The sequence below is a fragment of the Phoca vitulina genome, unplaced genomic scaffold, assembly GCF_004348235.1.
Source record: "Phoca vitulina isolate PV1807 unplaced genomic scaffold, GSC_HSeal_1.0 scaffold4, whole genome shotgun sequence".
Lineage (NCBI taxonomy): Eukaryota > Metazoa > Chordata > Mammalia > Carnivora > Phocidae > Phoca > Phoca vitulina.
Genome location: NW_022589707.1, coordinates 21,404,422 through 21,423,158, shown reverse-complemented (window position 1 = coordinate 21,423,158; position 18,737 = coordinate 21,404,422). Strand labels below are relative to the sequence as shown.

General features: G+C 38.8%; 1 protein-coding gene across 17 annotated transcripts in view; it reads right to left on the bottom strand.

The window, feature by feature from the left end:
* Nucleotides 1-18,737, bottom strand: part of CADPS2 (calcium dependent secretion activator 2) — a 520,372-nt gene that overhangs the window by 86,531 nt on the left and 415,104 nt on the right. For 10 of the 17 annotated variants that reach the window (XM_032401664.1, XM_032401666.1, XM_032401671.1 and 7 more), the window contains 2 exons: nt 4,410-4,513; nt 2,534-2,542 (listed from right to left, as the gene is read on the bottom strand). In XM_032401664.1, coding sequence (XP_032257555.1) covers nt 2,534-2,542; nt 4,410-4,513 — 113 coding nt within the window. The remainder of the gene's footprint in view (nt 1-2,533; nt 2,543-4,409; nt 4,514-18,737) is intronic. The other 7 variants (XM_032401665.1, XM_032401674.1, XM_032401670.1 and 4 more) reach the window with 1 other exon arrangement.

Below are 18,737 nucleotides of genomic sequence, written 5' to 3'. Positions count from 1 at the left end.
CAGACTAACTATAAGTTTTGTTTTTTTTTTAAAGATTTTATTTATTTATTTGAGAGAGAGAGAATGAGAGACAGAGAGCACGAGAGGGAAGAGGGTCAGAAGGAGAAGCAGACCCCCCGCCGAGCAGGGAGCCCGATGCGGGACTTGATCCCGGGACTCCAGGATCATGACCTGAGCCGAAGGCAGTCGCTTAACCAACTGAGCCACCCAGGCGCCCTAACCGTAAGTTTTTTATAACTCTTTCGATTCAACAAAATCTCTCCCTAGTTGGGTTCATACATGAATATAAATATTGAAGTAACTGAGTGTGATGATAAACTGAAAATACTTCAAAGCGTATGTCAGGGTAAAATAGTACTCTTATTGTTATATATTATTGTATATATTATACATATAGTATTAAAAATTACAAAATAATTAACAAACACTTTTGGTAGGATACTTATGCCCATGGAAGTTCATTTGAGAGTCACTGCTGCCAATGGAATTTGGCCTCTGTAACTCTGCCATCTCTAAACCACTTGCGGATCATCTTCTTCCATAATGAGGGACATTTGTTGGACCAGAGGCTAATCTAACCCTAAACCTAAAACCACCCTAAAAAATGTTGGTTTATCTCACTGGCTATCCAGATACAAATGCTATGTAATTAATACAATCCAATTGTTGAGATTACTGTAATTTAGTAGTAGGTAGTAAACAGATCTTGTTCATGAACGAATAACCAGACTTTAAGATGTTCTTTAGATGTGCACGCTAGTGAGAAGAGCAAGGTCACAAAGAAGCAAAAGCAAAACAAATGGGAAAAAATATCAAATACCCTTTCTCTTCATGTTAGAATCCATCCAGAAACATAATTTGGTTCAGATACTGATGTTCATGTGTGTGAGCATATGTGCAAATACGTGTGCCCACACTGAGCTCCTTTCCTGTCCTGCCTCTGTTGCTGGCGGAGCCTGAGGCACAGGCAGCCGAAGTGATAGATGAATCAGCTATGTGCAGTGAACTGAGAGCGGTCTGTGCTGCAAATACCAAATTACTGCCAAACATCCTTTTTGCTTACACTGTCACCGACATGGTGGACAATATTACATTTAGACTATTTTAGGGACCTTAAATCAAGACTCTGCTGTAATAATACCCAACGAAGTAGCAACTTGAGCTGTGTTTCTTCCCTTGGCCCCTCTCCTGATATTTTCAGGACCCCATCCCCTTAGGCAGGGTCCTAGGATACACCAGTCAGCAAGGAAAGGAAGAGAACGAATGGAAAGGGACATCTCCAGGATTGCACCATAATCATCACCTCTGCGTTCACATCCCTGCTATGATGCCCGGTATGCAACTTGGCAGCAGAAGCAGGGTCAGACAACCATTGCACCCCTCTACTGAAAGAGAAATAACAATGTGGTTCACTGCAGAACGCCCAGGTCTGGAGTCCTGTCACTTACCACCTGTGCACGTGTGGCAAGTTGCTCAACCTTTCTGGGACCTTATCAGTTTTCTTATCAGTCAAATGGTGTTATGTGGAGATGTTGTGTTGGTGAGAGCCCAAGGCTTTCTCATCAGCATCTGGGACGTCCCGCCATTGTCAAAGTGAGGGGCTTTGGATGGACAGTACAAAGATCGGTTTGCCTAAGTCTCTGGTCAGGCAGAGTGTAGTCTGGAATGTGGAGACAGCCTTAAGGATTTTCTGGAAAGGATCTTAAAGCTATCTTTTAAAAGAGAAAACAAATCAGAAAAAAGCCTGAGAGGAGAGGTTGAGAGGCCACCATAGAGAAGGGAGCACCGTCTTGTAAGCCAGTCACCGTCAAAAATGTGAAGGACACAAAAACTGCTTGATTGGGAAATTGCTAAAGATCAAAACAACCTCTTAGCCCTGAGAGTAAACTGCCACTGTGAGAAAGGGAGAATGAGAATAAAAGAAGCCTGCACAGGAGCCAAAGGGAGGGCTCTGGGAGGCAGACGCATTGACCTCCACCCAGGGAGCCAAGCCAGGTACTTGCTCATGGAGTACAGAGACCCCAGCTTGAACATCCAGCAGAATAAAGATCAGTGAAGAGTTCAGTCTCCTAATTCACTCTGGAAATGACTTTAGAATCAGACCAATTCACTCCCCAGTATTGTTCAGAGAAAAAGTTGGATCTTCTGATTAAAAAAAGAAAAGGGCAGGGCATGTGGCTGGCTCAGTCAGTACAGCATGTGACTCTTGATCTCGGGGTTGTAAGTTTGGGTGTAGAGATCACTTGAAAAATAAAACAAAAATCTTAAAAAAAGAAAAAGGCAAAAAAAAAAAAAAAGGGAGATAAAACCGAATTATCAAAATCCTTTCAGCTGGCCTTAATTGTGCATGCAATTATTAATAAGACACATTTATCAAAACACTACAACTGTAAGCCCATTCCAAGAAATAGTCTTTAATTGGAAGGAGAACTAGGTTGGCTTTAAAATTAACTATAATCAAAGTGGGTTCTATCTTACCTTCACTAAGAGAGTTACTCCATGCTAGAAAAATAGTGGGAACAGTTTTACTCACCTCTCTTCCCTGATGGATTCCAAGAATTTGGAAGCATTGGGGGATGGAAAATGCCATAGTGTTACAAAGCATTTTTAAAAGAGGTCATTTTACTGGTTCTATATTTCAGCATATAGTAGAATGATATTTATGAGTTATGATTATCTCTGTTCAATAAAGTCAACCATATTTTTGTGGATTAGAAAATATTATTTACATTTTAATTGTGTTTGGATACATTATCTTTAATAAGCATTTAGTGACTGCATGGAATAGACAACATTTAATAATTGTATTTAAAAGACAGGAAAGTAATTATTTTCCTTATGAGGGCAGGAAAATTAAATAGTATTTCTGTGAAATGTATGGGAATATTAGATGTACCTGTTTAGGTGAAATATACTGCAATTGAATATCCAATCAGAAATAGCTTTTAATTAAAAAGATCTAATACTCTGATGATAATGCCTTTTAACAAAAGACAAAGACAACACATACATATATTTTATCATATAATCATTTTCATCATAACATAGCAGTAGTACCAGCCTAGAAAAGATCCTCCTGGGGATTCATTTCAAATTATTGAAGCAGCTGTTTCTTCAGTTTAAAATACAATATCCATAACAAGTTCACACATGACAGATGCAAGGTAAAAACTAGATTCCATAGTGTGAGCTAAAAGCAGATGTTTTGAATGATCATATTTATAACTAGATACAATAAATCTTAGTTACCTATAGTAAGGCTTCATGAATACTCTTTTTTAAGAATTTGCTTACAATGTACTTCCTATAGTTTCTTATATTTTTGAGAACTTGGCTTCATTACAAATAAATATTCTATAAATTCTTAAGTATCTGGGATTTCAAAAAAATTCTTCCCCATTTCATGCGCTTCTTCAGGAAAAAAAGTACTGTTAGAGCACTGAAATTTGTTATATTTACTTAATTCCATATATTTTCCCCACCCAATTCATTCCAATTCTAGCGTATTGTGCTGCCGAAGCAAGCACTCCCCACCAAAGTCCTAAAACTTTTTTTTTTTTTTAATAAACTCATGACTATTAGAAAGAGTTTTAGATGGGGCGCCTGGGTGGCTCAGTTGTTAAGCGTCTGCTTTCAGCTGAGGGTCCTGGGATCGAGCCCTGCATCGGGCTCCCTGCTCTGCGGGAAGCCTGCTTCTCCCTCTCCCACTCCCCCTGCTTGTGTTCCCTCTCTCACTGTGTCTCCCTCTGTCAAATAAATAAATAAAATCTTCAAAAAAAAAAAAAAAAGAAAGAGTTTTAGAAAGACTACTAGAAAGACTTTTAAGTCTTAGAATAAGCAGTTGGCCTGGTGAAATACTACTCTATAGGGTGAATGTTAATATATAATTAAAACTTTAGAAAACTATAAACAATGCAGGCTTACTGAAAATTTAAAGAAAAGTTTGATGGTAAGAATAAAAGACTAGTTCTCAGTCATACAGTTATGAATGTCTTCTATTTGATTTTGTTATAGTTGATCGCAACTTTTCCTTTTGTACATTGATTAATTTACATTTCGAAACTAAAGCAGTCATGGCATGGGGGGGAGAAGCAAGCAATCTGGCATCATGAGATGGGGTTTGTGCTCCAGCTTTGCTTCTTACTACTTGTACATCTTTGGCAAATCCCATAAGCTCTCCCATGTTCCGTGACTGTTGTCAGGAACAGATAATAAATCATATACATAGACAACCCCTTTGTAACATATAGTAATTGCGTATCCAGGAAATGCACATATGTTCTCAGTTTTTTACAGGTAAATGGCCAGATGTATATCAAAGTATATGGGCAGGCCCCTTCTTCAGTGCTGTTCCCACTATGGCAAAGCATTATATGGAGCTTTATAGGACAGTTAAAGCAAGTCATCACCTCTGCATGATGCTCTTCATTCTGCTGTAAGACTTCTATGCAGAGCTCTGCTAGATGAAGAACCTCTTCCAGCTTTCTAGCAGGAGGTGCCTGGTTCATGGTCTCTATGTTAAAAAGAAATCATAATAATGTTACCTTGAAAATAAAAAGCCAAACATATTCCAATTTGCAACGAGGAGAGCAGGGTGTTGAAATAGAATAGAAAGCATATTTTTGAGAAATAAGAGATGCAAACAATACAAATAAATATATTCTTAAAAAAAAAAAAACAGTTCATCAGATTGTAGAAAATATTTCACCCACAAAGCAATCACGGGGAACTGCAAGTGCTATGCCATTTAATATATAAGAACTAACAGATGCATCAGCACATTAGATGCTCAACTTCTGCAACAATCAAGTTATAATTCTCCTCAAGGTCAGAAACACAAAGAGAACAGATACCACAGTCTTTTCCTTCTCTCTGTATTGTATTACCAATACAATACCATTCTTACCAGATGAGTCATTCCTGACATTAGCAAAAACCATTCTTTTTTGTTGCTACTTAAATTCTCAGCCTGAAATGTCTATATAGTTTATGTTGATCTTAAATTTAAGAAGTAAAAAGTCACTTAAAACACTCTGACAGCCTTCGATGAACTGATTTCCTCCCCTCCTTCCCTACCCACCATTATGTCACCCTCTCCCCTCCTCTAACTGGAGAGGGGTGGGGAGGCATTCTTTAAAGCTGAAGGTTCTTTCAGCGTCAAGGCAAACTGGTATAAAAAGGCCAGGCCACAATGAGATTAAGTGCAGCTACCTGAAATTCAGCAACAGAGAAGGAAAAGCAGTTGATTTTAGAGATACAAGAAACTGGCAGACATTAGAGGTGCCCTGTGTAATGAAACCGTTTCAAAACTGAATGTGAAGAACAGAGTTTCCAAAAAGGACACTGAAGATAAACACTGTCTTATATTCATGGACCCTCTCTTTGTCCCAGGAAGGAGGTTGTAAGGAAGGGAAATAAAATTTTCAGAAAAAGAGCTTTTTCTGTGGAACCTAAGGAGCTTTGTTTTTTGGCAATGGACCTTTTCCTTCAACTTCTTCCTAAAACTTCAGCCTTAAATTTGGAGGCTACTCTTTCATTTGCTTGTTTCCAAGGAATATATACAATGATGCAGTGAAACATTGCTTGTCACATGGCTGGTGCTTGTTCATTAAACATTTACTAGAAGTTTACTATAGGTCACAGTGTGATAAACACGGGGGTTTCCATCCCCCAACCCAGCACTCATCCTCCCAAACTTCCCTGCAGGAAGAAAAGCCACTGCTTGTCTGCGACAGGGATCAAGAGCAGAAAACCAATTTGCCAAACACCACGTAACTGAGTGTGCCTACAATGTTCTTAGCTGTGAGAAGTAGGAGGAGGTATAAGCCATGCCCCTGATCTTAAACAACTCAGACTCCAAAAATCACTACTGAAAGGATCCTTAGATGTCAACTATCCAATCTTCCGTCTGTTTCATGATCACTTCAACATCCTCAAAAGAGAGTGAGGTCAAGGAGGCTCATGACTTTGCAAGACAGTCTACTCCATTTTGGGGCAGCTCTAACTACTAAAGTCTGGTGAGAAACACAAGATCCTTAAGAAAAGTTTGGAAACACTGTAGAGCAAACACAGCAGTAATGTAGGAGAGGTGAGAGAAGGTGGGTTTGGAGGAAGGAATCAGCAGGAAGGTAAGTAGGACCTGAAGCAGGTCATAAAGGAATAACAAATGACCTGGGTAAGTAGATGATGGGTTTTTAGAAACGACTGTGTGACAGAGATGTGGTGCACTTCAGAGGAAGGGGATGATGATGATGATTACAAATGTTACCATTTACTGAGAGCCAATTAATGTCTCAGGCACAGCCCCAGGCACTTTCCATGCATCATCACACTAATTTCCCCAACAGCTTTCAGTTGCTTGGTTATTTGTCCATATAACTTACAGATAAGGAAACAAGCTTGGAGAGATCAAGTGCAACAGCTAGCAAGTGGAGAAGGTGAGACCTGAGCTTAATGTGGGCTCTTACCATCTCTGCCTTGCCCTTGCCTGGCTGGAGTACAAACATGCTGGAGAATAATGGGTGATGAACCTGAGGTCAGATTGTGGCAGGCTTTAAGTAAGATAATAAGTATACTAGATAACCAAGTCCTATGTATAACTTAGAGCAAGTGTTTCTTTGCAAGGCTTCAGATTAAATTAATTTTAGGAAAATGTATTTGTGGTTGTGTAGAAAAAAGGACTGGTGAGGTTGTGCAACCTGGGTCAGGTCTAGTAAAATAGAGAACTATGGGAAGATGGTAGTGGGAACAGCATAGGAAGGTGCAGGGATGCTCTGAAGAAAGAATTTGCAAGCCCTTGTGAGTAACTAGAAACTGCAGGCCATAGAGGAGAATGACCCTGAGGTTTGGAGACTGCGTGGCTCAGGGAATGAGGGTGCATGGTTGATGAAACTAGGGAATGGGTGTTCAGGGGGACATTCCATATATTTTAGGACTAATTTCCATATATGTATTAATTAATTATTCTAAACTAAAAAGATAAGCATTGCAAAATCTGCACATACAGGGAGTTAAGATATTTGGATTCTCTGCCTAGAAAACTCCTACACATCATTGAAGATACAACTTGAATGTTACCTTAAACGTGGGACCTTCTCAAAGTTCTGGGGCTGAATGAGTTGCTCCTCTCTCTGAGCTCCCCTCTGGGGCTTATGAGCCTGTTACTCGACTGTGCCCAAATCAAAGTCAGAAACTGGGTCTCATTATCTTGTGCTCTCAGTATCACAGGTACCTAATGAATGTTTACTGACAATGCAAGAACACAATTTTTTGGGAAAAAATGTGTTAAAAGTAAAATCAGTACCCAAATTATTTCAATTACCTCTGTGTGCGACTGCAAAGAGCTCTTGTCACTAACATGCACCAAAGGTGGACTAGTCAGCAAGTCCACAAATGAAATGCAGCTGCAGTCTGAGAACAATGCTCAAAAAACTGATGAAGGCTGTCTTCTTTAAGTGTTAGAGAACGACTTCTTTGTAAAAGAGTTCTCGGGGTGCCTGGGTGGCTCAGTCGTTAAGCGTCTGCCTTTGGCTCAGGTCATGATCCCAGGGTCCTGGGATCGAGCCCCATGTCTGGCTCCCTGCTCCGCGGGAAGCCTGCTTCTCCCTCTCTCACTCCCCCTACTTGTGTTCCCTCTCTTGCTGTGTCTCTCTCGGTCAGGTAAATATAATTAAAAAAAAAAAAAAAAGAGTTCTCAAAATAATTTTTAATTCTCAAGAGCATATCACTTTATTTCACTTATATTCCTTAATTTTTCCATCTTTAGATTCAAAGTGGTGAATTAAATTGAGAATTCTCGACCCAAGGGATTTAGGGATTAGGAATAGGTTTTAGGGTGTATCCTTAAAATTATATGCTAATTTCTGTGTAGAGAGGCATTTGGGGGCAAGAAGGATCATAACTCTCATGTTCTCAAAGTGGTCATAAGCCAAACAAATGCTAGGAAGTCACTGAACCTTATAATTTCTACAATTCTTTCTAGCTAATAAATTCTATGCTTCCTATAAATATAAATGTTGTGCTTTCTCGACATTGGATTATATTGTTTAAACATATTTCTATGTTTAGATCATGTGTTTTTCAAAAGGAAATAGACAACAATATTTGTTTTTATCACAAAAGAAATTATTTTTCCTACCAACTTTAGTACATTATTTACTGAATCCTTACAACCATTCTGCAAGTTAGATAATTATGGCCCCTATTTCCAGATTAGGAAAAAGAGTTCTTGGAGAGGTTCAGGAAGGTGTCCAAGTTCATACAGGGCACTGAGACAGGATTAAAATCTTACCTCTGATGCCAGGTAAGCAGCAATAATGCAAAGACTTGAATTCTTTTTCATTTTCAATTCTTTGAATAACACACACATATACACACACCAAACTGACCGTATATACTCAACAGAAACTTCTGAAATGGCTGAAGGTTTCAAGAGTTTATAAAGTCACCATATCCTTACCAATAAGTATGCAATAATGGAGAATAATCACAGAAACAACCTGAAAACTTACTTCTGTTTACGAGTGAATATGTTAAAACCAGCTCTTACATTTGACACTATCTTAAATAAAGCTCTGAGAGTACGCGGTGTTCTACTGAAACTTAAGAACAGCCTAAAACATTTTATTTTTCCTAGACTAAATTTATTGAGAGGAGAACTTTGTACTTGAACATAATGGCCACTCTAATACTTTAAATAAATAGCATTTTATCAAGTACACTGCATATGCCATCTCTGGCTGTCACTCATTTGACTATCGCCAAGAAGTTAAATGCATTTTATAGTCAGAACTCTAGTGGGTAACAAGGTTATCAACAACCCCATTAAAAATCTGAACACTGAATATTTGAGAATTTCTTTTTTTTTTTTTTTATTTTTTTTTTATTTTTTTTTTTTAAAGATTTTATTTATTTATTTGACAGAGAGAGACCAGCGAGAGAGGGAACACAAGTGGGGGTGCAGGGGAGAGGGAGAAGCAGGCTCCCCGCAGAGCAGGGAGCCCGATGTGGGGCTAGATCCCAGGACCCTGGGATCATGACCTGAGCCAAAGGCAGACGCTTAACGACTGAGCCACCCAGGCGCCCCTATTTGAGAATTTCTCCTCAAAATGTTCACTTTCACTTTTTGTAACATTTTCACAGTATTACAGATATCTCTATATTCTTCAAGCTTCACACCAAGTTGCTGATGGTTGTAATACATTTCAAATTATTAATAACATTTAAAATGAATATGCCCAGAGTAGCGAGGTTTCTTCATGACTTTCAATGCACTGATCTTAGGTATGATCTTTCTTCATTTTGGAACACTTTTACTTTTTTACAATAATACTCCCTGGCTGTTCAAAGCAATTCCTTTTAATTATACCTCTGTACATTTAAGAAGAGGCCTCATTCGAGAAAAGGTAGGGAGGTGGGGAGACATTAAGAAGACAGCTTGGCTGTTTTGCTCTGGTAGGTTTTAATTCTGCTCCCCCATTGCATACTTCCAGCACATTCTCCCCAGCTGCCTCCCTTCCAGCTACTTTCCATCAAAATCTCCAGTGGCGGATACACAGTAATGCTCAGAGTGCAGGTTGTGAGGGGACCTGGGAAAAAGACCAATAAGATAATTTCAGTCCTTTTTTTCCAGATAAGATATGGAAAAATTTGTAAGGTTTTGACCTTAAGTCTTACAAACTCATATCTATACTTGCAACTAAACAAAAAATAGAATTCGATAATAATAATAAAAAAAAGTTTGAAAATTCCAGTTGGGGGGGGAGAATTTACGATGGTGGATTGAAGGACCATGGCAATAACACCATCATAATATTCCTCTTCCTTGCATCTAGGTCATGATAACCAGCTAGAGTGCATCAAAAAGTAATTCCTGTATATGCACTAAGATTTCTTGCTTGGTTCTTCAACACCCTGATTTTGTGACCCTGAATTTGATTCAACAAACATTTATTGCCTAAAAGGTATTGTACTAACAACTAAAGGGATACAATGATGAATAAGGTAATGTTTCTGCCTCCAAGAATTTCTGTATCTTTCTCCCTAACCAGATTATAAGGTAGAGGATAGCTACATATCATCTGTTTTTGTTAAATATGAGGAAGTTCTGCTATAAAACTCTGATAGAGAATGAATTAATGCACTCAATATGCAAGAACAGCATTATTATCTTGCATGAAATAGGATCAAAGATACGTCAATAGGAAAGTTTTAGGTTTCTCATGGATAACATATGGAGATCTTCAGAAAGAAATGTTTCTTTTAATGGGTAATGTGTTTGAGGTCAGAAACCTTAGATTAGAGAGAGCTAGCAGCAGTCTAACATTGAAGGCTCCCACCTTTCTCTTCTGTCTGAAGAAAAAAAAAAGAAACACACTCTTCTGTTGCTTCTCCCTTCCTCTAAAGAATATCAGATAGATGAGGAGAAAGCCCTGACACTCAGGAGGGAACTGAGGTGAGAAACTTGTAAGACTTAAGGAGGAGCAATAGGGATAACTGTGGGTCCTGAGGGGAAAAAAAAGAAAAAGAGGAAAGAGGGGGAGGAAAGGCAAACATGAACACTATGTAGGGAAAGGAGACAAAGGACCACAGCTTGGAAGGAGTAGGGAGATCAGCAACATAGAAGCATTTGCCTGGGATACACTGTGAGACCCAAGCAGTGAAGCTTTGCCTTGCTAGGTTTAAAAGATCAAGAAAGTTGGGCCAAGGGTACGACATCTGATTTCTTTTATCTGGAACCCCAAAGGTCATCCAGTGGCAAGGATGATCAGCATCCACCCCATGGACTGCTGGTTGGAAAGCTTATCTACCCTCAGACCTGGCTGAGCAATGGTAAAATGGATCCCTCCATTTCCTTGTGCTGTCCCCCTCCACCAAAGTAGACAGTGACTGCTTCCTCTTTTCTCACCTTACAGAAATATAAGGCAACACCACATCTCTCTCTCTCTCTCTCTCTCTCACACACACACACTCACACGCACTGCACACTGCTTTGGGCATGTAAATGATGTGTTCCAATGAGATCAGAAAAGGTTCCATCTGAGCTACTGCTCCATGTTGGATGTCTTCCATTTATAAAGCCCTTTAGACCTAACTGGTTCAGGGAATTTCTACTGGCCCCCAATTCTGTCCTAATTTTAACCTTAATTCCTGTTGGTGTCAGTGTTCTCCCCTTTTGCAGGATCCAGACAGATGACTCAACTGGAAAGTCGTAACTTTTACTGAGGTGTTTTTCTGACCCATCCTCTGGCTCTAGCCACAGGGAGCTGTGGTAACAGAGCGGCCAGAGCCTAGCACCACCAGGTGCCTGTGAGTCCTAATCCTGGCCAGACCTCAATACTTGCGGGACTTCTCATCCTGTGAGGGAAAGGAGGGTAGGAGATCAAATACTTTCTTTCCCATTAAGCAAAACCACCCCCCCTCTCCAAACCTGCCTGCCACGTTCAGAACTTGTGACAAGATTCTGGGGGATCTCTTTTGACTTAGTCACCTAGAGGAAATAGGATGTAACTTGCTAAGAAGACTGCCTCAGAATCCAGGGGAGAAGGGGTTTCTAAAACTAAACTCCATTTCCCCAACTCTTCAGGGCCAACCTGACTCCAACTTGCCCAATACCTGACTCCCCAAGACTTGATACTATCAATTAATGCAAGAGAGTAACCTAACATTGACCCCTTCCCAGTTTGTCTGACTGCAACTTATTTTTTTTTTAAAGATTTTATTTATTTATTTGAGAGAGAGAGAGAGAGCACATGAGGAGGGGGAGGGTCAGAGGGAGAAGGAGACTCCCCGCTGAGCAGGGAGCCCGATGCGAGACTCGATCCCGGGACTCCAGGATCATGACCTGAGCCAAAGGCAGTCGCTTAACCAACTGAGCCACCCAGGTGCCTGTCTGACTGCAACTTAAATACTAGTATAGTTCTAGGAGTTCCTTTAATCAATGAATGGAATACCTTCCTTACAGATCTGTGGTTCTCAACTGCAGCAGGCACCAGAACCTCCTGGAAAGCTTGTTAAAACACAGATTGCCTGGCATTGCTCTTGGAGTTTCAGATTCAGTAGGTCTTGTTTAGGACCCAAGAATTCACCTTCCTAACAAGTTCCAGGGAAATGCCAATGATGCTGGTCTGGGGAATGCACTCTGAAAACTACTAGGGTCTATGAAAAATGAATTTAAATACAAAGGTGACCTGTTGAAACTTCAGATTATTTCCTCCTTTACAGCTTGTATAAACTTCATTTTAGGAGAGAAAGGGGACTTTTTCTGTAGAATCTGAACACGTTTTACTTTTCTGTAATGATATTCCAGATAGCATAGTGTGCATATTTGAACAATTCTGTGTGAATGAAAATATCTAGGATGTTATGGCCTCCATACAACTGTTTAAGATCTGTGAGAATACTAATACCACAGAAGTTTGAAAACAAATAGGTCTGTGGCCTGCTAATTCCTAGCACCCCTCTGGGACCAAATCATTTAATGACCCTGTCATTTAACACAAAGTTCCAGGTAATACCTCTTTGGAATTAACCATGCTAATGATGTAGTACTTCGGAATAATTGTCCTGTGGTGACAGTCACATTAACTACTTTACCTGCATTATCTTGCCCGCCAATAAATTCATTTTTAAGCAAATGGTCAACTGTAGAATTGGCCACTGGAGTATATAGGCCAATAGCAGCCAGATTGGAGCCAAACTGAACAATCTGCAGAAGCCAAGAACAAGTGGAGATCCAGGAGTAATGGGCCATAAAAAGCCAGATACATACGTGAGATGAATGTCAGTGATGCTTTGTGAGACTTTCTTTAGGAGGAATATGGAGACAGTCTTCTCTTAAGATCTTAAAATAAGGGATGATGGTGATAGAATTAGAGAAACGTCAGTAGGCTTTAATATGTAGTTTAACAGTCATCGCAGACAACTGTTGTGATTTTATAAGAGTGGAGAAACACAGACACCTTGGTTTGAGTTTCATTAAAGTCCTTTTAACTCCTGAGACCCTGGCTCTCAAGTCTGTGAATCAGGAAGATCCAAGATCTCATAGGAAAAAAAAAAATCATTACAGTGTTGCTGGCTGCAAGGACTATGAAGGCTTGAAAGAGAAGAAAACTCTCTACAGTGGATATTTAGCTAGCTCTGGTTGGCTCTGGCTGGACATATGCTGCAGGATTCTAATGACAGCATAAAAATTTTCCACTGGCAATTCTACCTGCTAATTGTATAACAGGGGTTTTCCTAAAACCTGGTCTTTAGCCCTGATATATATCTACATATCCTCCATATCGTATATATCTATCATATATATGTATACCTCACGCTGATATATATTCAGCAGCTGAAACTGATAAATGGTCTCCTTGGTATTACTGTTCTTTATACATACATTGTATATTTCCTCTCAATATAATTCAGATTCAGAAATTGAAAACCATCAGAATAATCTCAGTTATAGCGACTGCCAGGCCAATACTAAATTATCACATAATTAAGGTCTATAGCATCTTAAATTTCAGGCCTAGTTCTTCTTGTCTTCTAACTACATTTACTTAAAACAGTCTTTCCATGGTCATTTGTTATATTCATGCATCAAAGTACCATTACACCTCCATACTCTCATTCTCCTCCTGCCCCTTAAACTCTCTTTCATTCTCAAGGAGAAGGTCTGCCATAAACAATGGGAGTCAGGCAAGGCAGGATGCCATGGGGTAGTGGGGATGAAGATGTTAGGAAATGGGCAATAGGAGGGTGAAAGGGACCGCAGAGGCTGCACAGCTGGGAGGCAAGCTGGAGGAGAAGGAAAGAAAACAATATGAAAGATATACTTTGAAAAGATTTGTAACGTTGGGTGCTAAGAAATGAGTCCAAGATCTTGATGTCTATATGTATCTCTGTTTCCTTTGACATAGAAGAAAGATGTGTTAGGGCAGCCAACTAATGCGTTAGTAGTGATATTTGATGCTCATATTTGGACAATGTCTCCTTGTTGGACAGGTGTAAAGACCAGGTGTAGAGAGGAGGGTTGGGCTTAGTGATATCTTGAATATTTCTACAGTTTTAACATCCTGGGTTTGCTGGCCACTATGAAAATGTGTGTATACAAAATGCCTCAGGGCTATTTTACAGGTTTATTTTTCTGAAATAAAAAAAATCTGGCATTACAAACACTGATTAGGCCTTTTCATTTAGTGCTTGAAGCTATATGGCCACTTAGTTATGGCCCCTAAGTAATGAACTCTAATTTCTAAACTGATTCATCTGTCCAGGCTCTGAGTACGTACAAACTCTGTTGAGAAATAAAGAGGTAAAATCTGTCAGTTTGCATTACTCTGGTTTTGTCCAATTGGAAAAGACTTTTGAATACATCTAAACTACTCAGATTAACAAGGTGCTGCAGAAGCCACACTGCTCTATGTCACTCGGTTTACCTGTTGACACATGTTAGTAAATAAATGAAAAGGTCACCAATCAGTTGGTTTCAAACTTTGGATTTGGAGGATGATAAATTCTACCAAATTGCTCATGAAAGAAAGAAAACTTGCTATGTCAAGACTGCATTTATCTGTGCATCACATTCCACGTAAAAGTAAAAAAAAAAAAAAAAACCAAACCACATACACACAACCACACACACACACACACACAAATACATGACACATTGTCAAGTGAGTGGAGTAAATGGACATCATTTCTGAGACCTTTTAGGGAACAGGTGTTGAACACTCATAATGAGATTTCTATGCATCTTCAGAGGAAGGAGACAAGATTCCAGCAAGAGCTGTTCAGAGTGTTATAGATCACAGCTGAGGGAATAAGTCCCAGTAAGGGGCACGCCAAAGGAGACATTACATAAATGCTTTGTTTTTTCAGGAGGTGCTTATGTTCTCGCTAAGAATTCCTACAGAAGACAAATATTCATCGAAGAGAAGCTTTTGGAAGAATATATATATTTTCCAGATCCTGGGGAATATGGGATATATTCAATTAAGTAACTCCTGATGCACTATTTTGTGTGGTTACCTTATTTTATGAATCTTTTTCCTCTGGCAACGGTGAATCAATATGATTCATGGAGCTTTCAAGGCATCACTTCAGAGGGGGCTAAGTATTTTTTTTCAAGCTCAGATGGTTAGCTGACAATTCTATGTAGAAAATGAAGTAACTAAAATGGCACATGTTATGTTTTATAAGAAAGTTAAAGCAATTTTGCTTCAACTCAAATAGGTATCAGATAAACTTTGAAAATCATCAAAGAAGTGAAAAGGTAAAAACATTAGTTGGGGATAGTTACAATAAAGAGAAATACTAAATCCACAGTGGTTGACACTGACTTCATTACACTGAAGTTTCTGACTGCTCTGGAGACCATGTTTCTATCAGAGAATGATTCAGTTTTTTTTCCACTAAGTAAGTCCTTCTTTTAAAAAAGATTTTTAGGGAGAGAGCATGTGTGCACGTGCGGGCAGTGGGGAAGGGCAGAGATAGAGGGAGTCAGTCTCAAGCCTCCCAACTCAGTGCTGCGCCCCCTCCCTGCAGGGCTCCATCCCAGGCCCCCGATATCACAACCTAAGCCAAAACCTAAAGTTGGGCCCTTATCCCACTGCACCACCCAGTCCTTCTTTCTAACATCTCTGAAACAGCCCATCCTTTCCCCACTAACTTATGTTCCTACTTTATTATGGATGAAGCATAGCAGGCTCCTATTTGTACATGAGTCTACATTCTTCTTCACAGGATTTGGTGATGGTTTTGTAATCTTAGCGTCAGGCAAGGCAAGTCTTCATACACCTTTTTTTCCCTTAAGTTGACTTATTTAATAGCCTTTATTCTTCCATTTAAATTTATCATGTTTTTTTAAAAAAAACTCTGGAATTCTGATGGGACACTGCAGTGAATATATAGATTAATTTGGGGGAAAGTTTATATATTATACTATCAAGTCATTCCTCTTAGGGCCTGGACCATCTTATATTGATTTTTTTTTAAAGATTTGAGAGAGAGAGTGCGAGAGTGTGAGAGCATGTGTGAGCAGAGGCGGGGGGTGGGGGGCAGGGGCGAAGGAGAGAGAGTCCACACTGAGCACAGAGCCCTGACCCCGGGCTCTATCTCATGACCCTGAGATCAGGACCTGAGCTGAAACCAAGAGTCGGTTGCTTAACCTACTAGACGACACAGGCGCCCCTGTCTTATATCTACTTAGATTACTCTCTATAACCTTTCCTCTAGGAAATTTTACATGCTTTTGGCAAAGTCAATTCCTGGATGCCTTATAGTTTGGTTACTGTAAAAGATACTTTTGTTTATATTTTTTAGCTAGTTGATCTATGGTGTGGAACAGTGGTTCTCTGAGTGTGGTCCGTGGACCACTGGGGATCCCTAGGACTTTTCAGGGATCTGTGAGGTCAAAATTATTTTCATAATACTGAGATGTTTTTTGCCTTTTTGACTCTGTTGATGTTTACAGTGATGGTACAAAAGCAATGGCAGGTAAAACGGCTGTTACCTCAGTGCAAATCAAGGCCATGGTGCTAAATTCTACTCCTCGCTGGGTTCTTTACCCCCACGCATACCAGAAAAAAGTCAGTTTTACATATAAAAGTCCTTGATAAAACAGTAAAACAAACTTTATTGAATCTCTGCCCTTCTTGAGTACACATTTTTAAATATCTGTGACAAAATGAAAACTTTGCATAAAGCACATCTGCATACTGAAGTGGAATGATTGTCTAAAGGAAAAGTGTGTGATTGCTTGAGTCTGGCGGGGCACTGTTATTTTCAGAGAACCATTTTTAGTTGAAAAGACTACTGATGGACAAAGTATACTTATTTAGACTTGGGGATATTTGGCAGACATTTTCTGAAAAAAATGAAATCAACCTGTCACTTAAAAAAACAGTATTTGTTGCTAATTATAAAATTAAAGCTTTCAAGGAAAACTAGAATTTTAGAAAACTTGTATCTGTCATGAACTTGACAGCCTCCCAAGACTTTGAGACTTTTCTGATGAGGCAGGTGATATTAACAAGGGTGACTTTTTGATATATTTGTTAACACTAAGAAGCTCTTAACTCCGTGGACCATTTACATTGTGTTAAAAAAAATCATGCATGGCAAAAGATCTATTCAAAGTACATGATGAACCAATTGGTTTTAATAGTATAAAAAGTTCATTGGTATGCTTTCAGATTCTACATTGTAATTAAACTGTAAGAAATTATCACTTGCCAAGCTTTGGTATAATATCACAGAGGAAAACCCACAATTACCTAAAAACGTCTATTAAAATACTCCTCCTTTTTCCAACTACATATCAGCATGAGGCCAGATTTCTCAAAAATATATATCAACCAAGATAACATATTGCAATAGGCTCAATGCAAGAAGCACCTGTGAGAATCCGGCTGTCTTTTACTAAGACAGCAATTAAAGAGGTGTGCAAAAAAAATTTTTTTTCAAAAGCTATTTATGTTGACAGGTGATGAGTTCCCTATTGTTATTTGTAAATATTAATATTTTATAAATTTCTCAGTTTTACTTCTAGTATGGTAAATATTGGTAGAAACAATCCATCTAAACCAAAGCTCTTTGGGATCTCAATCTTTAGAGTGTACTAGTTTGTGAGACTGAACATTTGAGAACCACTAGTGTAGAGAAAGGGTATTGATTTTAGCAGGTTGACTTTACATCTGGCAACCTTACTGAACTCTTTTATCTAAAAGGTTCTATGTAGATCCTGTTGGATTTTCTAGAGAGATGATCATTTCATCTGTAATGATTTTTTTTCTTCCCTCTGCAATGGTAGTTTTATCTCCTCTTTCCATTCTTTGGATTTACTTTTTTCATTTCTTTAATGTCGTCCAAGACTCTCAGTGTTATGACAATGATACTGTAAGTACTTGTCACTAATCCTAGTGGGAATGCCTCTAAACTTTCTTCATTATGTAAAATATTTGCTGTAGGTTTTTTCTATACAGGCTTTATAAAGTTAAGGAATTCTAGGATGCTAATAGTATAATTTTTAATCATGTTAGCAGTGAACTGTTTCACGTACTTTTTTTTTTTAATATCTCTTGAGATATGAGTTTTGCTTTTAGCTTGTTAGTTTCCTGATGTTGAACTCCTTTTATATTCCTGGTATAAACCCCATTGATTATTTTCCCAATACACTGCCGGATTTTTGTGATCTTATACTTAGGGATTTTGCATATATGCTCACAGTGAAATAGGCCCATAATAATGTTCTTTTGTTCTACTGCCTTTATCAGGTTTGGGAATTAAGATTATATTTGCTTCATGAAATGAAGTGGACAGCTTTCACTCATTTTCCATTTCACTGAACTTATTTTGTATAGGATTTGTTCCTAAAAAATTTGGTAGAACTCACCTCCAAAACCAACCCAGGCTTAGGGATTTGGGAATGGGAGGGTTCTGACAACTATTTCAATTTCTTTAAAACTGATTGGCCTGAGTTTCATTTCTTGTGTTGATCGCACCAACACAGTTTTTCAAGAAATATATCAATTTCATCCAGATTTTCAATTTTTGTCTTTGTTCATAATACTCTTCCATTATTTTCTATATCTCTTGTATCTCTTGTTATTTTCCTTTCATACTCTATTTATCTGCATTTTTTCCCTTACTCTAATGAAAGTCTATCTTACTGTTTCTATTCTCCACATCACTTAGCTTTCCTTTTACATTGTCTACATCTTTTGCCTTTCCTACTACCTTCGCTTTGA